This window comes from Phaethon aethereus (assembly GCF_964289735.1).
Source record: "Phaethon aethereus genome assembly, chromosome: 3".
NCBI lineage: Eukaryota > Metazoa > Chordata > Aves > Phaethontiformes > Phaethontidae > Phaethon > Phaethon aethereus.
In genome coordinates, this window is record NC_138576.1 from 51,282,031 (window position 1) to 51,306,083 (window position 24,053).

The following is a 24,053-nucleotide window of genomic DNA, read 5'->3' on the forward strand; positions in this document are numbered from 1 at the left end:
GAGCCAAAGAAATCACCCACAAAACATGATCAAGAGGCTTAAATAAAACATTATGCATAAAAAGAAGTATTGCTGTACGTTTTCCCCTTGCTTGGGTTTTTTTTTTTCCCTTATCTTAACGCCCCCCCCCCCCCATCTCTTTGGCCCTCTCCTCCACCCATCTGCCTCCCAGCTCTCCTTTCGCTTGCGCAGGAGCGAACCCCGGGCAGCGCAGGAAATGCTTTTCCTGCGTTTCCTTCATTGCGACGGAGGTGAGAAGCTGGCCCCAGCGTGCCAGCCGGGCTCACAGACGCTCGCCACGGTTAAGGGGGGAGGAATTTGTAACGCCCCGATACAGCCAGTGCTCTTTGGCACCAACGGCATGCAGAAACGCGAAGAGAGGGCAAAATGAAACTTGCAAGGGAAATACCCCTTCAAACATTTTCTAACAGTTGAACACCTGTCTCAGCACCCTTGATACGGCCTTGGTAACGTTTATATAGGATGAACTGGGGCATTCGTCTCTCCATCATCTGCCCTGTGACTAGGATACCATTTCCGAAATCACTACAGTGATCAAAAAAAACATTCATGGGGCCAAACTAAGTCCAACACCAAATCCTTCCTCAAACTCCCCACAATTTATTTATTTTGTTTGCAGCCAAGGAAACTTGGAAATTCCTTCTCACTCCTGCTTTTGGACGGCTACTCTGCATCACCAGTGGCAGTCTGAAAATTTGAAGTTGTTTTGTGCCGTTCACACCTTGAGCTGCTTGAACAATCCATAGCTGTGATGTTATTTTTCTTATATCAAACTCAGGACGTGTGTGAACAAGACGTTTTTTTCTTTGGTGTGTGTAAATGTCAAGACTGGTGCCTACTCTATGCGAAGTGCTTAAACCCATTTCAGCTGAATAACTGTGCAACAAAGATTATCTTTCTGTATATTCCCAGATAATAGTTCAGCTGGCTGAACTTTACTTTGCTCTGAGCTGCAAAATTAGGGGCATGTAAGAATTATCCGTAGTGGCACGCAAGCAACATCAGCCTCTATTGCCAGGAGTATTACGTTTCTCCTGACCGCCCTTCTGCGACGCCTCGGAATTCCTCATGGCAGAGTAACCTGCGTAAACTCGCCCAGAGCACGGCTGTGCCTCCCCCGTAGCCGAAGCACCCCCGGCATACGAATGAAGAATTAACACTTTCTGCTTTCTCCTCTTACTATCGAGATCGAGTGAAACATCGCCCTGGGTTTCGAAACAGCGCCAATGGAAATTGGAAATTTGGAAATTTCTTTTCTTGAATTCTTTTTTTGAACTTTCTGTTGAGATTTCCTGAGAACCTCTTCCAAAAGACCTTTTCAATTCTGATTTTTTTTCCCCTCTCCTGCCTAGGCGCAGTGACGGCCGCAGCTCTGCGCCGGGCAGGGCGTCGCGGCGGCCCTGCCCAACACCTGGCAGCCCTCCCCACAGCATCCTCCGCACCGACCCACCCTCCTTCCCACCGCAGCCAACAAAGGCCCGATTGTGCCCGCACCGAGCGGCAGGGCTTGTTTTCGAGCCGTTGGTCCCCTGGGGAACGCACCCAAGTCCCCCCCCGGCTCCCGACACACCGGCACCCGAGACACGGCACGGTTGACTTCCCTCCCTGCATCCCCAGGGCCTCCCCACCGCGCCGCGGCCGCGACCTTTTGTAAACTGGCGGCTGCCCAGCGTGGCGTGGGCTGCTCCGGATCCAGGTGACACGCCTGCGCGCCTGAAAACACAGACTGTGGTTTGGGTCTTGTAAGCACGTCGCGTTTCCTTGGCAAGCTGTGACACCTGTGCCAAAGCAAAGCAGGAGAAATACAGGAAAAGGAGAAGCAATGGCCGGGTATCCTCTTGAATAACGACATCGTTCTTCTAAATATTAGCACCTCTACGTCCAGGAATGAGAGGTTTTTCTTTTCTAAAAATACGTTTCCTTATTCGGTATTATTTTTCACCGACTATAAACTTACTTGCAAGCAGTTTGACAAGCAGCCCGCCAGTGCGGCTTCAGCCCGCCGTTTGCACCACCGAGAAGACAGACAGCAGCGTGCTCGAGCACCAACAACAGTTTTCCTGAGGAACTATGTAACTGCTGGAGCACTTTAGCTGAGGACAGGCCCTTTGATACAACCCCGTGTATTCACACAGACTGGCCAAACCCCAGCGTCTCTGGGCACGGCAGGTGTTTCTTTGCCCCTTGCTCTCAGTTCCTAGCCACGCTGCTTAAATGCTTGCTCTCTTGCAGACATTTTCTTAGAGCATATTTCCAATTTTGCTGTTTTCTGCGCCCCCCTCTCCCCTGCTGTTTGCTCACCGAAGAGAGCTGTGCGATAGTTAAACAATACCCTGGGAAATCCAGCCGGAGCTCCATGCTTTCAGCTCCCCTGCAAGCAGTTCAAATCCACAGCTCGCGTGTTGAACGAGTCTTTTTTTCCTCCCTTTTTTCAATCTGCCCAGCTCTCTGTTCGTTGCATTTACTCATAACAGAAGGGCAGCCATTTCACCCACCAGTTCCAGTCAGTTTAACCCAACCCATAACACCATCATTGTAGTCAGCTTGCTGAGAGCTGGAAAAATTAGACATACCTGTTTGTAATGAATGCTGGTAATTACACAACACACAAACAACAAAGCAGTCTGCTAGATCAAATCACTCCCACAATTTGAAGACATTAACATTGATAATTGCATACTGTGGGAGCTCAGAGGCACTAAACAAGATTGCCTCCTCCATACTCATCATAAGAGACAGTACCAGAGCAGAGGAACTTACATTCTAGGAGGCAAAAGATATATGGTATCTCTTCTATGGATGAGGAATGGGATACAGAAATAATCATTCAGCCAGAGACGTAATAAAGAGTGTGTGGGGTAGAGCTGGAACCAGGTTAACATAAATACTTGCCTGTAGCTTTGGCACTAAGCCATCTTTCTAAGACAAACTCTGGGACAAAACTGAAAGATCTTGTGAGGATGCCCAGGATCCACAAATTCCATCTCTGCGTGTAATTCTTTCTGAAGACCAATTTCTCATTTCCCAGTTTACTACAGATGCATCTACAAGAGTAATTGAACTTTTATATCTGTCTGTCCCGGTGGTGAAAGTGAAATATTTTTAGCCTCTACAGGGGAGGATACACCGTAGACAGTGGCATTCACACATGGGTGCTCCATTTTGGTTAGAGTGTGATGCAACACCTTAAATCAGCTTATTTCTGGATTCATGATTTTCTGCTATCGGTCCCTGCAAATGTGATTCCTAGAGAGATGCTTTTTGATCTAGGTTCCTATACCTGGGAGAACAAAGCCATGACTTTCCAAACCTCACCAGCTTTGCCACTTTTTTTTTCCCCGCCTAGTAACGAGCAAGTACTGTAATTGCACTCGACCAGAACATGAGAATTCTCCCACCCAGCATTTAATTTGATTTTCACCTCCATTTCTACAACTGTACCTTTTTCAGTACACTTAGCCGTATAATGTAAAAATAATATATTCAACACAAATGCAGGTATCTTTTAAAACAATCGCTGCTTTCCACACCCACCACCTGCAGCAGGGTGAGGTGTCACTTGCACTGCGCATCACGTCACCTACAATTACCAAGACACATCAACGTTCTTGCAAGGCAGCAGCATACTAAAAGCCTGATATTTGCCACCACTGATGCTGGATGCTGGAGAATGTAAGAACAGAGCTGTAACACAGACCTGACTTCAGCGCTCATTTTACTCACTGCCTTGCAAACTCCCATGTGCTTTAGATCCCTGGGCAGGACCCCAGCCAGTCCGCCTGCCCTAACTGCATAAATTCCCAGCATGGTCTCTAGAGATGTGCAGGGAGGTCTTCCGTATACGGAGATGCTCCTTTGGGCTGCGAGTGAAGGGAACTGATGGGAAGTGCTAGGTTCCATGATGAGAGCATTTGATAAGGTAAGAAACATGATTTCTAAACTCTGCTTAGCCTAAGAGAGACTGAATTTAGACTTTCTACACTGAAGACAGCTCTCTGACCCTTGGGCCTTGGAGAATTTGGGGGAAAGCCTTCACCCCTCTCTCTGTGGGCCGCTGTGCACAGGCATGCAACATGAGGTTGACTCTTCCTCAGGAGCAGGTTGTCCTGTCCCTCCACCACACTAACCCACCAGAGAGAGGGAGTTGCAGCCCCAGGCACATCCAGGCCTTCCGGCCACCCCAGCGCAGTCACGCCATGCAGGTTCCTGCCTGCCTGAACCGTGACAGCCCAGAGATACCTGTCTCTTGTCCAACAGGTGCTTTTAGGCACGAATAGGTGACTACAGTAAGTGCCCAGGAAACTTTCAAGTGCAGTATAGAGACGCCTTGCAGTGCAAGAAGCAGACAAACTGGATTATCCTCTAAGCCTTAGGCTTTAGGCACATAAGTCTCAATTTAAGCAGGCTGGATCCTGCACAGAGTTAACACCTTATTAAGTACTCATGTTCTTTTTCCAGGCCTTTCATAGCTCCTTGTCTATCAGCTCTCCCTGCTTAAGTTCCTCTCCTCCTAGCACAATGGCACCAAAAACATAGACCTGGTCAGAACATTTTCAAAGTGATATTTAGTCAAATGTCCCACTACATCAAAGATGAAACATCTCAGAGGAAGGTGAACATTTCAACAGAGTTTCGCTTGTGACAAAATGAAAACCCCCAATTGGATATCTGAGGTCTTTGATCTCAAACTAAGCATTTCAACACAGATCTCTCATAAAGGCGTTTAAAGGGGCTGTTTTGTATTTTGTTCCCACAAAAGATACAGAGAGACTTCAAAAACCTCAAGAACTTTCCATGGGATGGAATGGCCATTCTTCATCCAGTTCTGCTCTAACGCTTCACAGGAGAGGGGCTCAAGTAGGTGTGTTCATGTCAACCACATTGGTCATTCAAGAAAGAGTGACTGGAAGCATAATGCATGTTCTCCTCCTTGTTTTCCTTCAAAAAATTGCAATAAAATAAGGTAAAAATTCACTGAACATTTTGCTTATATCTCCTAAAAAGTCAAAAGAAAAGATTAATAATCACCTTATTAAAACATACTTCATGATTACAAAGTGTCTGAGAACCTCTTGTATCAATTTCTCTTCCTATGCATAATAAATAGTTTAATAGTTTACTTCAAGCTTTTATATAAGGAATAGTCTAGCTTGGTTTATGTCTTTTTAAAAGACACTTAGTAGACATTTTGTGCAAGTAATTATTGAAGTTGCAATAGAAGAAAAAAAAAAAGGGGGTTATCTTCTAACTCCATTACTGTACGTTAATATATCTTCACTGACATTTACTGTCAGGACTCAGTTTTCCTTATGGTCAATCTAGTTCACACAATTTAGTCTCTTACTGGCTGGAAACTTTTCAGACTAAGAATATCTCACAGTCCCTCTGTTGCATGATCATTGCCTCAATTTTAGGTGTCTGTATTATCAATCACAACTATAGACTATTCTGAAAAATAAATTATTTTCCTTGGAAACTGTTATGATTAGACTCAGAAGTGTGAATAACATTCAGGAAATGTTGCCTTTGCATGATGTGCATTCTCTGGAACAAAGAAAGCATTTCTATTTTCTACCTACATTTCAGCCTTTCGCATTTTTTGAGTGTAATTTGCATTTGAAATTAAGACAGAGTGTAGGTTGACGCTGCAATTTTTTCCTTCCTCATGTTATTCTTCTGCCAGGTGGGCCCTTGTGCTACTCTCCCAATTCCTCACTACATTGCAGCCAGTTCATATGGTCATATGAAATTACTGTCAATATAATGAAAGCATTTCATTTCATGTCTCCTGAACTTACTAATCTACTGATTCATCAACAACTTTGTGCTTGCTTGTATCCTAGTGACCCTCTAATGGGCATGAATGACATGTTGGATTCACTATATATAGTGAATATATATACACACGCTATATAGTATACACACACACACACACTATATAGTATATATTTATAGATAATATAATATAATATATGATATATGATATATAAGATATAAGATTTAAGATACAAGATACAAGATATAAGATATAAGATATAAGATATATAATAGTGAAATATAGTTTCAAGTCAAAGATGATGCAAATCTAGATTATTCTGTATCTCATATATTGTTGATTTATTGTAAAAAGATTTTCCACTTGAAGCAGTGAGTTAGTTGTATTTTGGACTGAGGACAGGGAAACAAATTGAACAGGAGGAATTGATAAGAAATTACTCTATGAAACAATTAAAGCCAAATAATTTTCCTTGAGACAAAAGGAATGTCAGACTTAAATGAATGGGTGCAATTTTATGGCCTCTTCCTTCCCCTCTAGATCTTGTGTGAAGTCCTCTTTGGGCTCTCAGGCAGAAAGAAGGTAGGAGGGCATTTCTGGAAAAGCTTTCTCTTGCTCTGCCACTGTTCGGGTGTGCCACGGCAATGCCTCTCGCGCTTGTCGGTGCTCCAGCCCCACAGCCGGAGCTGCCCCGGCGGGGAGCACCGCAGAAGCAGCATTCTGGAACGAGTTCCACATCCTCCTTCCGTTCAGATAGCGCTGCATAGTTAAGCATGTGCGCACAACCCAAAGGGATTACTGTGAATGATGCTCAGCAAATGCCTGAGAAGAGCTGCCAGATAAAGGCTTCATCAATTTTAGTATCCTCAAATGATTTGCATTAAAACGAAGAAAGGGGTGCGTGCCACTGATTGAAGGAATCGCTTCCAGCTGTGAAATATAAGAAGGCAGCAACTGAAAAGGTGCTGAAAGTTTTTGAGGTTTTTCATGCTGCCCAGAGCTGGGATGGATATCCATGTTCAAAGCAAAGGGATCATTCCCATCCATGATACCACCTTTTTGGTAGAATATGGTCAGCCTAAAGGGGGAAAAAATCAAGAATACCCATTTGATGATCCTGACAGAAAAATCTGTCAGATATGAAGGACTGAGATTAAAATTAAAAAATGAAAATGAAGAGTGAGGTACAAAAAGTCAGGTATCTGTCCCAAAACAGCAACAACAAATGGTAGCTTCTTCAAGTGTAAGGTCTTTGCAGCAGAGGCATTTTGTTTGATGTTTATGCAACAGGTAGCAGGGTTATAATCCATGTGTAGTGCCCCTAGTGCCACCTAAACTACTAACAGAACTGGATAAGTAGCACAGCTGCAGTCTAACATTGGCAAGCCTGGAAAGAGAAAGAAATTGTTAGGTTCATTAGAAGATAGCCCAGTTCCTGTAGAACACTACTTCCAAGCCCTGGCGAAATGCTGCTGTTATTTCACCTGATCAGAGGACCTTGCTTTCGGGAGGAAATAACAGGTGAATAATTCTGCCCCCATCTGAAATGGAATGACTCCATTAGCAACAGTGATATTTCTCTTCCTCCATGAACAGATGCAAAGTGAGATTCCTGGGAGGAAAGCAACTCAAAGGCTGTGTTATCTCCTTTGCTTAAGCTCCAACACCAGAGGTAAGCTGGTCTAACATGATGGATTGAAAAAAGAAATAGAAGCTTCCAGCCTAGAAGGGGCAAAAAGCAACTATGCACCAAAGGAAGTCTTTTATATCCTCAATTCAGGTGTCAGTACCTGGCATCTTGTTGCCATCCACGATATTAGTTAAAAAAAAAAATTCTCTGCATTGCAAGGAAGTGCTATGGACAGAATTTTAATTTGTCCATCAGTGAGGTGCAGATCTAATATCTAACGTGTCCTTCCCTCTTTCTCCCATGGATCAATGCACAATTCTGGTTATTCCTAAGATTAAAGATCATGCCATTAGCAGAAGCCATTCATGACAAACAGCTCAGGCATTTGGCTTCCCCAGAACAGTGGATGTTGAGTTTTGCTCTAGCTGCAGTAAGTTAGTGATTAAGTGGAAGTTTATTCAGAGTTCCAGTGCCGAGGTGGGCAGAAAGCACTAAACAAAGTCTTGTGAACGTCTTTTCTTTCTCTTCCTAAAAGAAAAATTGCACATCCATAGCTGACACAGTTCATTCTGGTGTCTTCATTTCCAGCTCTTTTTTCTAGTCACAGGTTAGGGGTATTTGATGTTAGTACCACAGAGCATGTTTCTGCATTCAGAGGGGTCAGAGAGTGCTGCCAAAGCAGAGCTGTGTCATGGGCTTAACCTCAGAATGAAATTCAGGTGCATATTCAGGCAACACTGCCTCCAGCTTCTGGCAATCAGGTCTACCAGGAGCAGAGCGAAAGGAGACGCACACCACCACACCACATTAAGCACAAGTTGCTGTGGCGCCCGGCCCTGTTGTTCAGAGAAATCCCCAGATTTCTTCTCCTCCAGCTGTCTCTCATTCTCTGCTGGGCAGAAGGAGGCTGCTCCCTCTGCAACAACGCTTGTGATGTTGTGGGATGTAGATACAGCTCTTTCAAAATTGCACAAAAAAAATTCAGTTGGTTGAAAGGTACGGGGAGAACTCAGGCCTCATGAAAATTACTCTTCCTTCTGTCACTGGCTCACTGCTCCTGTCTTGTAAACAGTCTTTGCCTCCGTTCCTCTCTCACACCTCTAGACAAGTCCGAGGACTCATTTGTCTTCCAGACTGTTTTAAGATGTAACAGGTGTTTTATTATATAGTACCATAAGACTTTTGGATGAAAGGACCAATGTAAACTCAAAGAGTTTACTAATGTAGACCATTAATAATAAATGTAATTACAGAGCTTTTGTAATGGTTCAACAACGTCAGAATATTTCAACATCTGTATTATCTATTTATGATTTTAAAAGAGAGGAAGATAATAGAATTTTTACAGAAATCTGTAAAAGGGATCAATTCTACATGATAATTAGAAAATTAAGATATTCTTCGGGGGAAAAAAACCCCAAAACAAATCCTGGGAGTGGGGAAAAAAGGAAGGGGAACAAGTCTTTATGATATAATACCATTTTCTAGGTCATACGAAAGCCTCCCAGAAATATGCACAGTTTAAGACTTGGGGGGGAAGCAATATAGCTAGCTCCAAAAGTGTCAAAACCAGACATAATGTACTGAATATCACAAGAAAAAAAAATCACTAACATTAAAACCAGAACAGTAGAGAAGAAAATGGATGAAATAGCAAAAGGAGATTGTTTCTAATGGAAAATAAGAAGGAAATAAGAAAGGTCACATAAACCAAAAAACATATGATCAGAGAACTTCTTTATATACCATTTTCTATTCCTCTGTATGTCACTACATTTTTCTTACATACAAATGTTGAACGTTCAACAATATGAACATGTCCAAGGGTGTCACTCCTCCTTAGAAATTTCCCAGGTGCAGTTTCTTTGTTTTTCCCAAGTTATTTCTTCCTTTGAGTTGAAGAGGTTTTCATTTTTCTAACCACTGCACACTAACCACTGTGCATTTTTCTAACCACTGAAAGAAGCATCCAGCAGTACCTGATATCAAGAACTGAACAATGAACTGGTCCATTTCTTCTTCTCCATCACCTTTCCTGGTACCACAACCTTTACATATTCCCTGATAAATTAGACAAGCAACCCCCCCAACACAGTTTTCTCACAACAAGCCTCTAAGATATAAGGTTTTCACAGTATATTCCCTGCCTTTCTTGTCAGTGTCCAGCATATTTTCTAGGTAGATCTTTCACCTCTGTTGATGCATTCTGAAAGTGGTAGTAAAATATAAGCAAGAACAAGAAGAATGAGAAGAGCCACAAAAACTTTAATCAACCCCTGCACATTGCAAATAATAAAATAATTGCTTCGATCAGAATTCAGTGCTGCAGTCTTTGATTTCAACAAAAACCTGAATTAAAATTACAAAACCAGACCTCAGTAATACTAAACCTTCAGCAGACAATGTTACTAATCACTAGACATCCAGCAGGTCTTAGTTTAGTTTGCCTAAAAAGTCAAATTTTTCCCTTCTTAATATGTGAAAGGTTCTTAAATTAACACTGGTATATAATGACTTCCACAAGATTTTACAAAAAGTCATGATCTGTTGCTTGTATTCAACACAAGTATTCACTAGAGAAATATAAGTTGATATGCTTGCTTGATGTTCACAAAGCATTTTGAAGATGAAAACTATCATGTGCTAAACATTAAGCTAGTCTGACCATCTTCTCATTACACTACAGATAGACAATCTGTCAGAACAAGAAAAACGAGACACAAAGCTGGTCTGGTGAGGATCCTGTTTTGCCTTTGAAAAAATGTGAAAATAATTGATAGTTTCAATAATAGATAGTTTCAAAGTATTAAGCATTCCTTTGCTCACTGCTTCAAAGGGGTCCCCAAATACCTACAAATATAGCTGTTTTCCTTTTCATGTTTGATAGGAAAAAGTATTAAAAAGATGATTAAAAATACAAATAAAGAGATCCATCCACTTTTTGATCCACCTTTATCTAAAATTTAAAAAGACATTTGAGTGCCTTACTTGTCCCCCTGTAATGAAAAGACTCACAAAAAGACTCTGATGTGGAACTAATTAGCATTCTGAATATGCTGAATGGACTACAGAGACTATAGTAACCTTCAGACAATCTTTGCTGCATTAAAAAAGTAATTCATACTCTATCTCCTTCTACAGAAAATGAAAGGTTGAAAGATGTAAATTAGACAAAACAAACAAACCTTTCATAGTGTATTATGAGATCCGGGCCTCCTGTGCGTTTACTAAAATTTCAGTAACTCCTCTTCCAATTTCAAGCACAGTAAATTTGGGCCATTTGACAAAAGCCTTATCACCATTTTATTTAAGTGTTGCCACATACAGAAGCACATTTCAAGGAGAGATGCATTGAGAAACAACTTCTTTGAACTTGTTCTTCTCTTCTTTACCCTCTCCCCCAGGCCATCAAATGGGTGACAGTTTTTTAGTTATTTAAAACTCCCATAATTTCCAGCCTAACTGATTTTTAGCTTACACGACCATGCGGTGCACGTACAACTTCACATTTCTTTAAGTCATATGTTGAAACTCACTGGCCCATCTCAACAGGCTTTAACAGCATGGTCAAAGTCCCAAACAGAATTAAGTTCATACTCACCCCATGAAAACAGAGACCTGGGGAAAAGAGATACATCCTCTAAAAACCCTAATTAAGAAATTGAGAACAATATGCACTTGTCTCTTGTGAGAGACAGTGAGCCTTTCTAAAGGCTCAGCTCGCAAAGAAGGTGTCTGTTAGACACCAGAATTCCCTTAGCTTCAATGTTGATGGGGTTGTTCATTAGAGGGCAATAAAGTTAGCTAACAATTTGATAGCAATTCCTTATCCCCACTCTGCAGCATCATTAAAATGATCTGACTTTTACCCATACAGGCTGTCTATCTTTCTTTATTTCCCCATGTCCTTATAATGACTCTGCCAGTCCTATATAACCATGCCACATTGCTTCTCCATATGACCCAAATCTTTGGCTGCTCTGCCCTTTTGTCTCCCACTACAGAAGTTTCTCTGCAGACCTGAGGTGAAGACAACATCCGTTATTGGCGGCTATGGAAACACTAGCCTCTCTGACATATGCTCTGCACATCTCCAACTCCAAGGGGTGCTGTGCAAGGCGAAGTTTATCCTCCTGCCTTCGAAGACCAACGTCTGCTTGCGCAAGAGAAACATGGCTTCACACCTTCCACCTCCCGCGGTTCGGGTTGTGGTGGAGCTGTGTTAGCCCTCTTTCAAACACACCCAGTGTAGCACTACTCCAAGCACTTGAGTGGACAATCTAGTTATTAGGATTGTGGGTTGGAGGTGGAGTTATCCACAAGTCCTGTTACCATCAGCTGAGGAGAGATACTTCCAAACCTCCCTTGAATGCTGACACCGGAGGGGACAACATGACCTAAGAAAACCACAAGCCTACAGAAATCTGTGGCTGTATTTGTTATGTTAACAGAGTGGGACCAAAGAGCCTATCTCTACACTGGGCACACAGAAAGCTGAAGTCTCACTCAGGCACCACGTTTAAGCTGGTTTGTGTTATCCACTTGACAAGACCTTATTAAACCTCAGAGGATCCATCTGAACTTTCAATACCCAAGCAACTGATTCAGGGATGCAGCACTCACAAAGTGGGAAACTAGAGCAACTCAGCATTATTAATTCAGAACAAATTAGTTAGAACATTATTTAGAACAATTAATTATTTGTTCAAATATCATTATTTAGAACAAATAATGTTCTAAAGGGACATTATACACAGAAGAAAATTTCTGTTGAGAGGAAAGGAGGGATTCTTAACACGTGCTCTTCATGTTCTAGGATTGTATCAACACTATTGTCCTTGAATCAGAGGGGAAAAAGGTCTGTGAGAGGCCATCCAACCCTCCCCTTACCCAAAGGTACGATCAGCTAGATCTAAATTATTCCCAAATGATGTTTATCTAATCTACTTTCAGAAACATCCACAAGAGCCCCCAGCAGTTTAACTCAGTGCTTCAGTGGGTGACTTGTTCTCTTCAGAGCATGCAGGAAGGACAGGCTATTCCCTAAGTCTTAGTAACTGTCTTTTACGTGCAGGTTTCATTACGCTTCCCACTTCTCTTTTAGCGACTGAATGCGCTCCACTCTTTCTACCCTTTTCCATCTCCGCTTCTCACAATTTTCATTGCTCTACTCTGAATTTTACCAGTTCCTATCTGCTAATTGCAGTGTCCAAAACTGGACACAGGACTTCTTCTTTGGGTCTTGCAAGGTTTCTGTTGGAGGGTCTGCCATAAGCATTTTTCAGACGTTTCTTTCTTTTTTCAGTCCCTCCATGATGCTGCCCTTTTCCCCACCAGATCACATTGGTGTCCCAGCCCTGTCCTCTCCCCAGCATTCCCAACCCCCCACCCCGCCGTTTAGGTCATGCAAGAAAGCAATTGAATCCCAATTTTTACTCTCTTTCCCAGGTGGAACAAACCCAGCTCCCCAAGGCCTCTACTCCTACGTACACGCTCCAGAAGCAAGACCACCGCTGTGGCTTTCCTCCGGGCTCTCTCGGCCTACTCTCGCACTGGGGCTTCCCAAACCGCACGCTGTGTTGCAACCGTGGTGGCACGGGAGGCGAGTGAAGGACAGCGGTCATTCCCCTCAGCCTTCTCACCACCTGCTGGCCACGCTCGCCAGCCGGACATCTCAGGAGCGCGTGCCACCACCGCGGGCCCCCGCTTCCCCACTCCCTGCCCTCGGCTTCAGCTTCTGCCCCGGGGTGATACCTGCTGCCCTGATCCCACCCTGGGCGTTCGCCCTCCTCCTTATCTGCAGCCAGCTGCTGCCTCGTGCCTGCGGGTGGCTTGCGTGGCCGGGGAGCCTTGCGTGCTCCAGATAGGAGCCCCCAGTGTTGCCCCCACGTCCCCGAGGCTGGGGTGTGCTGAGGTTACGAGGAATCACATTTTGTCTTGTCTACACATCTGCTGTGTCTTTTTGAAGTAAGACTGCAGGCTTTCCAGGGCCGAGACCACCTCAAGGCACTTAGCCATAGCGTTACAATAACAAAAATGGTAAGTAAGAGTAAATACAGTATTTCAGTGTTACTGGAAATCGAATGTAAAGGGTCCAGCTGGAAGGGAATGCCATTTTCCAGATTCCCAGTTCATCAGCTCAGCCCCTCCTTCTGACTTCTTAGAAATCGGCATAAACACATCATTCGGGTCTTCAGTGCAATGGCTGGCTCAAGCCCAAACTTGGGGTTTGACTGAGGCCCCAAGCCACTCCTGGGCTGAACCACCAGAGGAGTGCGGCTGCTCTGGGACGGCGCTGACCCCCACACGGGAGAGCCTGGGACAGGCCTCTCCCCATGGAAGGAACACAGGCAGGTTGCGGAGACCAGGCAGCACCAAACTCTGGAAAACTTTCCAACCTGCTGTAGCAGGGACAAACATCACCACCTTGGTGGAAAGATCATAGGATCATAGAATCAAAGAATCGTAGAATCACAGAATAGTTTGGGTTGGAAGGGACCTTTAAAGGCCATCTAGTCCAACCCCCTGCAGTGAGCAGGGACATCTGCAACCAGAGCAGGTTGCTCAGAGCCCCGTCCAACCTGACCTGGACTATTTCCAGGGATGGGGCAGCTACCACCTCTCTGGGCAACCTGGGCCAGGGTTTCACCACCCTCAGTGTGAAACACTTCTTCCTTGTATCTAGTCTAAGATACTTCCTTGATGGAAAGATATTTCCAAACACTCCTTCTGCCATAGCAACCATAGTTTCTATAATATAGAAAACAAGCAAGCAGGCAAGCAAAACAAAAAAGAAAGGGGCTTAGTTGTTGTTTCCCTGAAAGATAAGCAGAGCTCCCACGAGGTCCGTAAAAGGTTTCAGTATTATATACTTATTTTACATGGAAGACAGTCAGACGACAACCCACAAGGACATTGATTTCAATCAGAATTAGAAGTCAGGCACCAAATTACCTTTGAAGACCTGGGCTTTAATTACTGCTGTTATGGAAAGCAGCGTAAAACCTGCTGACAAATAGGTAATGCCTAGTAGTTTTGCAGGCATGCAGCAACGACTGCCGCTGCTTTGACGAACACACGGTACAAGACTGGAGAAAAAAAAAGGAGTGAAGCAGAAGTTGAACAATGTCAGCCTGCATTGCTGAGTAAGAACAGAGCTGCTAAATGTAAACACACTGAAATACTAATTAAAGTCACAGACCCCTCTCAGCTACCTAGCGAGATCCACAATACCTAGTGTATTAGATCACACATTTTGGGATCAAAGCTGATATCTTGGACAGGTCACAGGAGTTTGTGTAGATGTTTTACCTGTGATCCAGTTCCTCCACCATGTTAGCAATGTGCTTTTTCTTACTGTGAAACTGTGGCAGAGGGCTTAGATCAGTGCCAGATTAACCGGGCTAAATTAGTGTGGAGCTTGCATTGTGTCCTGAAAATGACTGAGTGTTGTTTTGATATTTTCATTTTAGTAGAAACACAGACTGGCAGGAAAAAAACCCAAGCCTGTCATCCCGGTAATGCTTCGTATTGGCTCATTTACTGGTAGTAGTGTGCAAGAGGGCGCAGCTTACGGAAGCCTGAGAATTTTGGAGTGGAGGCAATTACTAATTCCGAGTTGAAAAAAATCTGCTGAGTTGCACATAGTTTTTCACTACTTTCCTGAAACACAAAAGATAAACAAAATCAGAGTAGTGCGAATAGCCTTAAAAAGGAATTTGAAAATGCTATTGGAAACTTATAAAAAGACACTAAATGACAGCAAGTTTTAGAAAACATGTTAAAAAAATTGTAGATAGTAGACATAGTAGATACATGACAGAAAATGTCATCATCATGTCTCAAGATAATCATGCCACCATATCTTTGCATTACTCTCACAGTACTGCCAAAAGACTCTTCTCGCTCATTATTTAAAAACTTCTTTGTACTTAAGCATTAAAACACTGAAACTGCCATGTTTGAGCAAAGAATCCATCGAGTCCATTTTCATGCTATTAACACGTCCCAGACTGGCTTCTTAAGGGTAAATGCACTAAACAGCTACCAGGTAATCTACTTGCAGAGGAAATTCTCCCTCACTCCTAAAAATAAGGGTCTTCCAAACATGGTTTCTATCCATTTTGGTTTTTAATCCTTGCTATTATGGCTCTCAATGCTATAATTAGCTGTAGGTACTCAACCAGCTTTGAATCTTACCTGTCTAATCAGACAATATGCATTTGTTATTGTAGCCTGGTATATATATATCCTTCCCGTCTCAAACCTTAATTTTACCCCTCAAAAAAACATTTGCATTTTACATAATTCAGTACGAAAAATATACAGGTTTTGTCATGTGAAGTTTACATATTTCAGTATCATGAACACAGACTTTAAGTCCGAATTATGCACACTAAGCTATCTTAAAAAAAGTCCACGCTGTGTTTTCAGTAAGAGTTGTTGAAAAGAGGGAAGCAGAACAATTGCTTTACCGAGGCGTTGCTTCCTTTAATAATTTGTGCCACATAAAGAATACTTTTCACACTAGGTCATTCAAGAGAGATTTTGGTGGAATGTGAACATTCAGTTTATGCAGCAAAACCAAGCTACCACGATTTAATTCTGCTGCGTGCTCAATTTTTATATTGTACACCCATCAGTTGTTAAAGCATAGCTCCTGCTAAGCTGAAAACATAAAAGAGTCTTGGGTCACTTCTGAAAAAGCTTGGAAATGTTTTATTCATGTATCAGTAGCACATACATTGCAGGGTGTATTGCTGGTGTCAAGAGAGAACTGAGTGACCCTTCACCGATGAGATGTTGTTAGTTTAGGATTTCGGCTGAGGCTGTATAAAATTGATCATGTTTTTTCTTCAGCTCCAGGTCATTCACTCGGGACATTTTGATGAAGACTAAGCCAGAGCAATCATGCATTCATAAGCAGGATGCCGAGGGCTTCACTTGGACAACTGAAGGCTGATTGATAACCAAAGTTAGGATCAAGTATCTTTTCCAAGGCTACTGCATAATGATGAAAACGTTCCATCTTAAAGCGCATACTGCAGAAAGCCTAGTACTGCTTTTTAAACCGCTGCAGGTAAAACGATGGATTTAAAACAACCAGCCTCTTCATCTGTTGGGGCACGGCAGACCTGTACAGTGCATAAAACATAATGCGTGCTCTGTAACGAGGAGCTTTGTGCCACTACGAGGGATCCTATTTCAACGTTATCTTTAATGCAAAACCAAGAAACATTCCCCATTGTATCCATTACAATAAGGTTGCTGGATGATAAAGCCTGCTACCGAAATCATGTCAGTCATGTATGGGAAATCAAATCCCCATGAAGCCTGAATGCACACAACATGCAAATGGCTCCAACCTGCCTCTAATACATGCACTTTATATACGTCCTCGCTTTCAGATACAAGGTGTCACTGTGAGCTCAGCTGCAAAGCCTGACATAACCTGAGCGCAGGGGAACGTTGGCTTGGAACAATGGATGACGAAGAGCCAGGCCCTGCAAATGCTCCTTCTCAGGCGTCCTCCCACAGGCCGCAGAAGAGCAGCCGTGGGAGAAATCACTCCCTAAGAAACGTCGTACTAATGACATTAGGGAGCCTGGGAGTATGCGCATGGTACAGGCAAAGCCTAAGTGTTTGAGGGATTAAGCTAAAAGCCGGGAATGGCTTCTCAAAATAGTCCCAAGTTCATTGGAAGCCATTTATTGGGATGTTAATAATGTCGCATTTCGATGTAGACAAAGTGGGGCTTATCCTTAGCACAAAACAGCAGCACCATGCACGCTGCCTTTCACACGTGGAAAAAGGCTCAGGGTACACGATTTCATCTTGCTGAAAACCAGGAAGGCCCTAGGAGAAGCTTATGGGTGTAACAGCATTGGATCTGGCCCAAAATACTTCACCTTGCAGAGAGTTTTGTTGAATGAAAGTGGTTCATTCAAAATCCCAGCTGAGTACTGCAATCTAAAAAAAACTTAAGGGCTATTCAGAATATGATGTTGTGAAGGAAGGAACAGTAGGCTGCACACAAACTGTAAGTGCTCATTTTAGGCTATTTCATTCAAATAACACTATACTTTATTCAGGACATATGCGGCTAGCATATGTTTACAACAAAAGCCATGCCATGCATCAAACAGAAGCAGAATTGTTTCAGAGTCATTGTAACATACATTATCCAGACACACTCCAGCTGGACAGATTTGTGAAAGTGAGAGGCATAGGTAAGAGCTGGTTCCAGTTATTATTACAGGTGTCAATTTAAAAAAATTAAATAGCCATGAAGTGCATAGGCTCCATTCACCTCCCTTCCCTCCCACCTTCCCATTTCATTAAACAAATCCATCACATCCTCTTTCCCTGGGCAGATTTCTTCATCAGTGATTCCATTGTTCTGTGATGGAATGGAACAGAACAAAGGTTACCAGATCATTTCTCTCACTCACTCATCTGGTCTGCTGAAAACTCAAAAACTCAAAGAGAGTTTAAATATGCTTAGATGCCATTAAAAAAAAAAGCAACAAAAAACAATCTGGCCCTGTTTCTCAAAAAAAAAAAAAGGGGGGGGGCATGCCACCAATTAAGCCAACCATCCCAATTCATTTGAATATTTAGCAAGAATTTAACTTCAAACATTCCTATACTTCATTTATTTTACTGGTACATCGTAGAACTCGGGCCCATTGTTGCACCCTTTCTTGTCGTGTCACAAAAGTCTCTCTACTTTCAGTTTTATGTTCTTTTTAGAAAGATACCCAGCCAGCTAAATGGTTGGTGTAATATTTTATCTTCATGCTTTCTTCTGGAGCATTCAGAGAGAAGCTAAACAAAGGAACAATGTGCTCTGATACTCCCTGCAGATTCCAAGACACATTCAAATAGTGAGCTTTGATAAACTCATCCCGCTCCTCTGGTTTGTTCAGCCTACTGGAAAAGTAAAGGAAGACTATCAAAGGTCTGCCGCGGCGCGTTCCCACCGGAGCCTTGGGAGGCCTCTCCGGGGGCCTCTTTCCCACTGAAAAAATGCAGACTGTCGTGCAGCATGCCTAAGCGGCTAGGCGTTTTTAAATGCATTTCTCCTTGTCTAGGGAGTAAAGATAAATCACTCAAAATATTGTTGGGCCTTGAAGGGTTATTTAGAAAGGAGCATACCTGAAAAAAAAGAAAACAATGAAGACACAACTTTGGAATGTTGTGAACTGTAACTATTTGGTTTTGAATTCTCATCCAGTTAATTTTTGCTTTTTGGCAAAATACTGCACAAATTCCTACCTCTTCCAGCCTCTGTCCATCATCAAGCATGGCAAAACGTGAATTATTAGGATATTCTTATTATATTAACGTAGTCAGTGGGAACCAGAAACCTCAAGTAGTTAATTCACATACCTGATAACCAGAAGCTGAAAAACAGCTTTAGCCACTGGAAGGAAAACAACTCATTGCCACAGTAAGAAACAAAGGAAAACTCTGTTTAAGCACTGTTTTTCTAAAATGAAAGAATAACAACACTTTGAAAGGGAAGAAGCTGCAATAAGTATGGAAAACTTATTACAGTTACTAGCGATGTTAATCAAAGCTCACCCACTGATTTCAGAGTGAAATTCAGACTCCCAGTGTCATTAAACCTTACAGAGAAATAAAAATAATTACACTTCAGCATTTCTAGGCCTTGAGGTTTTTAATCACATATACTGTCTTGCTTAACAGTTCATTCACTTTATGCAGGCAAGTTACAAGTTTTTGTAGAAGTTTCTGGAAGTGCATCTAGAATGCAATTGCCTGTCCACTGTTTTATTTACAGGTTTTTTTCCAATGAAAATCAGTAGCTAATAAATCAAAGCATAATTACACAAACACAAAAATACAATCATTAACACTTTACTGGATACAAATGATAAGCATAAGGAAATGTCCATGTACACTCACTGACATGAATTTGTTAGTTTGCTATTAATATATGATACTCTGGATCGGTGGTAAAGTAACTGAAAAACAGATGTGTATTTAAAAAAAAGTTAGAGTGCCACTCATGTTTGACATGATCTTGTAATGATCTATACACAGTGATATGATCATACATACTCACACGTGATCATATCAACATTTTTTTCTGACAAGGTATTATCAAGGTAGTTGAACCTCCTCAACGAAGTTTGCTCTGATCAAGTACCAGATACTGTTTCTGTATCATCCAACACTTTAGATAATAATCTGTGCAAGTGTAGCAATTTTGAATCAGAAAATCTTAAAAAAGTAGTATTTACAAAGGTAAATTTTAAATTCACTGATTAAATTAAGACTCCAGTCTTCATATTCCAAACACCTGATCTTTTAATTTCTTTTTTTTGGCATTTTGCTCTCCTCTCCCCATTCCTTCTCCCCACCACAAATATTAGCCCATGTTTAAAGTAAACTATCACAATTAAAACTCTTCAAAAAAAAACCCCAAGCAGTAAGTTATTCACCTTGTGCCAATTAAAAAAAAAAAGCAGCACTAGAATATAACTCAAAAGATTCCATAAATCCTTCATAATTAAGGAAAGTTCCAAGAGCAAAAAGAACTTATACAACTTGTAGAACTTGGGAGAGAAATAGGAGAAAGAAGAGACATTTATCCCTTGACTGATTTTTTTTTTTGTCTGAATTTCATTTACAAAAAGCTCCTGGTACTTTTCCCAATGTTTCCACACTTCCTTCCTTTAGCACATATGGTTTAATATACAATTTATATAATATATCAAATTCAAATTCCCACCGTAAATAATTCAACTCTTATGAAAACTGGTGGGTTTTAGCCATTTCCAAACTAGCCCTGCCTGGCTAGCCATTTGGTTAGGGTTTAGAAGTTAAATAAGAGGATTCTTACAAAGAATTTATATTCTGTTTTAGCCTTGTAACAATTTAATACAAATGAAATCTACAAGAAATGCTTTTCACTGATATTTTGTTTCTTTTGCATGCATCCTACTACCCATAGGTTACAACCATATAGGGTACGTGAGAAACAGAACCACTGGAGCTTTTCTAAGTTTTCTACTCGTTCTGTGAGCCATTTGACTTCAATGAATTTACATGGAAAATAAAATCTCTTTAAGTCCTTATTCTAAATGGAAGATAAACCCTCTAGCCTTTTTTCTTGGTGGAGTGTTATCATCCATCCTCATTACAGGATACTGCATTTCTTCTCAGCTTTAAATCAGGGGTTGCCAATACTGTCTCTTTTTGATTCCATCTTGTTTTTCAAATTCCAACTCATTTGGTGAAACAGCTCATCTTTTTACTTCCTTGCCGAAGACGGTCTTTTCACATGGGTCAGCTTTGGAAAGTCAGAATACTGAGTACTTCTCTAGGTCAGACTGGTACTAATTTGAGTATGGAGCGGAACCAAGCTGGTTTGATGCGGAGTCTTGGATTGATTTATTTTCATGCTGGGTCGGAGATCTAGCCATCTCAGAGGGTTCAGGAAACTGGGTGGGCAGTGGTAGCCATTTCCATGCCAGAGTCTCTTAACAGCAAAAATACAGAAGAGAAACTGAGAGAATGAAAAGAAGACTTGTGGTTGAGTGAAGGGAATTTCCATGTCCCTGAGTGGTGGTATTGTTCACTGAATTTGTGACAGTTGACAGAGAAGTGGAACTTGCTGCAGAATTGTTTGAAGGTGGTGGACTTGTTCCATTGGGACCGCAGTAGATCTAGAATGCGGGGAAGGGATGGGGGGAGGAGAAGGGAAATAACAAAAAGGAGGGTTTGTGTTTCATTGTTTGTTGTGTTTTTTGTTTTTGTTTTTTTTTAAATCAGAAGACAAATTAGTAGTAATGAACAGCGTGTAGCACCACTCGGTCACAGTACTGAGATACGATACACACAATTGCTCATGCCTCTTACTGTGCAGTTAAGGACAAAGACATTTTTAATTGCATGCATGGCATTTGTTAAACAAATCTAACATTTTTTGTAAATGGTTTTCTGTTGTTACATAACTATCACTTTATCAAAACCTTGCACTAAAAAAAAAGAGAATAGAAGTAGGTTTCAAGAACACCTCACAACAAAAAAATGCAAATGTAAAGCTATGCAAAGACAAATCCTAGGATAAAAAAATATAAGACTTTTGGACAACAGCATGAATTCATTGTCTTTGCAGACTACGCCACAAACAAAAATATGAACAAGAAACGATGAAGAACCTATCAACACTGTTTCTGGGATACACTGGTTTGGAGACTCCTTTCAAGCAATGGTAGGGCTTATGTGAGCGGGCTTAATATTTCAGCCTTTTGCAGCTCCTGTCTTGCTGTAGTAAACTGCAGGACTTAACACAATGGAACTATACTGATTAAATCATAACCTATCGGCATGCTAGAGCATACAAAAAAAAAATGCAGTGGAAAGACCATATAATATTAGTAAATTTAAAAAATGCTAACAGATAGCAAAAATAAAAAAATACCATCCCCCCCAACTCTGCATCATCAGGAATCAGGATAGAACACACAAATTTGCACCCTATGTAACTTCAGTATCAAGCTATTTCCTATACACGCACAGGAAAACTTTCAAAGCCAAGCTAATGTGTTCTTTTCTTTAAGTGCAAAAAAGCATGCAATACATGAGGATGAAAAACAAGGGCAAGAATTGCATATCTGCTACCTGAAAATGAGCACAGTTTAGCAAGCCTGGCTTCAGCTCTGTGGCAGCTGAAACTTGTATTATACCAGAGCCTTCTGGTAAGCTCCGATAGACTTTGCTGAAGTAAAAACAAATGTTGGGTTTTTTTTAATAAAAAGAGCAGTTAGTTTAATAAATAATAAGCTCTGTAAAAGGTGTCCTTATTGTCTCATATTTCTAGTCCTCCTGAGAAAATTAATTTGTTTTAGCAGAAAAAAATAATTATAGCCCCTCAATGCTGAAGCTATGAAGTCAATGTTACATTTAAAGAAATTAATCATGCGTTTTTCTAGTATTTTCTACTGAAAAAAAAAAAAAACATATAGTAGAAAAATACCAGGATGGTGTAAAGCTTCTGGGAGTTAGGGTTTTTGGCAACCAGCAACATGCTGGAAGCTATTTAGGACTGCGGAATTAAAAAAAAAAAAAAAAATCGCAGTGTGGAATTTTCTGTTGAAACCAGCCCGAAAGTGATCAATAATGAATTGCAGTTCATAACCTACACGCTGGATACGAGGCAAGTCCCAACCCGTCCTAGAATTTTTTTTTTTTTTTTTCAGTCTTCATACAAAGTCTCCACCGCTGTTTCACACTCGGTTATATATTTTTACAGTTTTCTGAAACAGAAAGCCTAGTTTCTGGAATTTGGTGGTTTTTGGTGGGAGAGGAGGGGCTCGGAGCCAGGTTCCACAGCCTCGCGGTGGATGGGACTCCAGACAGATCTTAACGCGCATGTGACAGCCAGCGGTAACCCAAAGGGTCTGATCCTGCTCTGGCCACTGCCAAGGGCTCCGCGGGGCGCGCTGCAGGAGCGATAACGCCCTTCCTCACAAACAAGGAGGGAAGGGGGGCAGAATGATCCAAGCAACTCCCAGCCATCCCTTCGCTGCTTTTTTTTATAACACTGCGTTACCGGCCCCTTGCAAAGGGTGCTCTCTAGGCGCAGCACAGCGACCGGGTGCCGCTTGGCCGCTTACGGAAAGGCGAACCACTGCTGCCTTCGCTGCCGCCGCAGCCCGGGCCAGCGCGGTGGCGGGGCGGGGGGGGACTGGCGTCTCCGCTCCGAGCCCCGCAACTCGCCGCGCCCCAGGACCGGGCCCAGAGCCCCACATGCTGCGGGGGCGGAGAAGGCTCTCGCCGCCCTCCAGCTGCAGCACTCGAGCCTTCCCGCAGCTGACTCGGGTTCGGAGGGATCGATCGAAAGGAAGGTGGCGAACTCCCCGACTGCCTTTCCGTCGGAGCCACCTCTGCCGGCCTCCCCCGCGCCGAGCCCAGCCGGGGCTGCCCGGCCGCGTTTCCCTCACCCCGCCGGTGCGGAGGCAGGGGAGCCGCCCACCACCCCCAGCCGCCCGGCGGGGACGCCACGGCGCGCTCCGGGCGGCGCGATGGCGGCGGCACACCTAACGGCCACCCGCCCAACGGCTCCCTCCGGAGAAACACGCCCCTCCTCTGCTCCCGAGGCGCCCGCCGCAGGCGGGGTGACTGAGAGAGGGTCTCGGCGTGGCCGCTTTCCCGTCCCGCACGCTCGGGCCGGCGGTGGGGAAAGCGCCGAGCCGCTCCCGGGCTCACCTGCGTGGGTAGGAGGAGGGCCAGGAGCAGGAGCCCCAGGCCGAGCCGCGCCGCCAGCACCGTCCCCATGCCCGTCCGCTACTGTCCCGCCGCGCTGCTGCTGCTGCCGCTGCTGTGGCTCTGGACGAGAAGGACGCAGCGCTGAGCCGCGCCCGGCCTTTTTATAGCAGCGCGGGCTCTCGTCACGCCCCGCCGCCCTCCCCCTCCTCCCCACACCTCTGCTCCCGCCCTCCACGTCCGCCGCCCCGTAAGTGGCTGCCGACTGCCTCGGTCTGGGTGCCCGCGCCCCGGAGGGCTCCGCGCCCCCTCCCGGAGCCGGGCGGCGGGGGCAGCTGCTGCTCGGGCCCTGCTGGGCTCTCCCCCACCAGTCCGAGAGCTTCAGTG

General features: G+C 43.2%; 1 protein-coding gene across 1 annotated transcript; it reads right to left on the reverse strand.

The window, feature by feature from the left end:
• Positions 1-20,789: 20,789 nt before the first annotated feature.
• On the reverse strand, positions 20,790-23,738 carry CD24 (CD24 molecule; the record flags this gene model as incomplete). The annotated part of the gene is made up of 2 exons (XM_081998670.1): positions 20,790-21,124; positions 23,670-23,738. The coding sequence occupies 2 exons, from the start codon at positions 23,736-23,738 to the stop codon at positions 20,939-20,941; spliced, it is 255 nt and encodes an 84-aa protein (XP_081854796.1). The 3' UTR covers positions 20,790-20,938.
• Between the last annotated feature and the right edge of the window lie 315 nt (positions 23,739-24,053).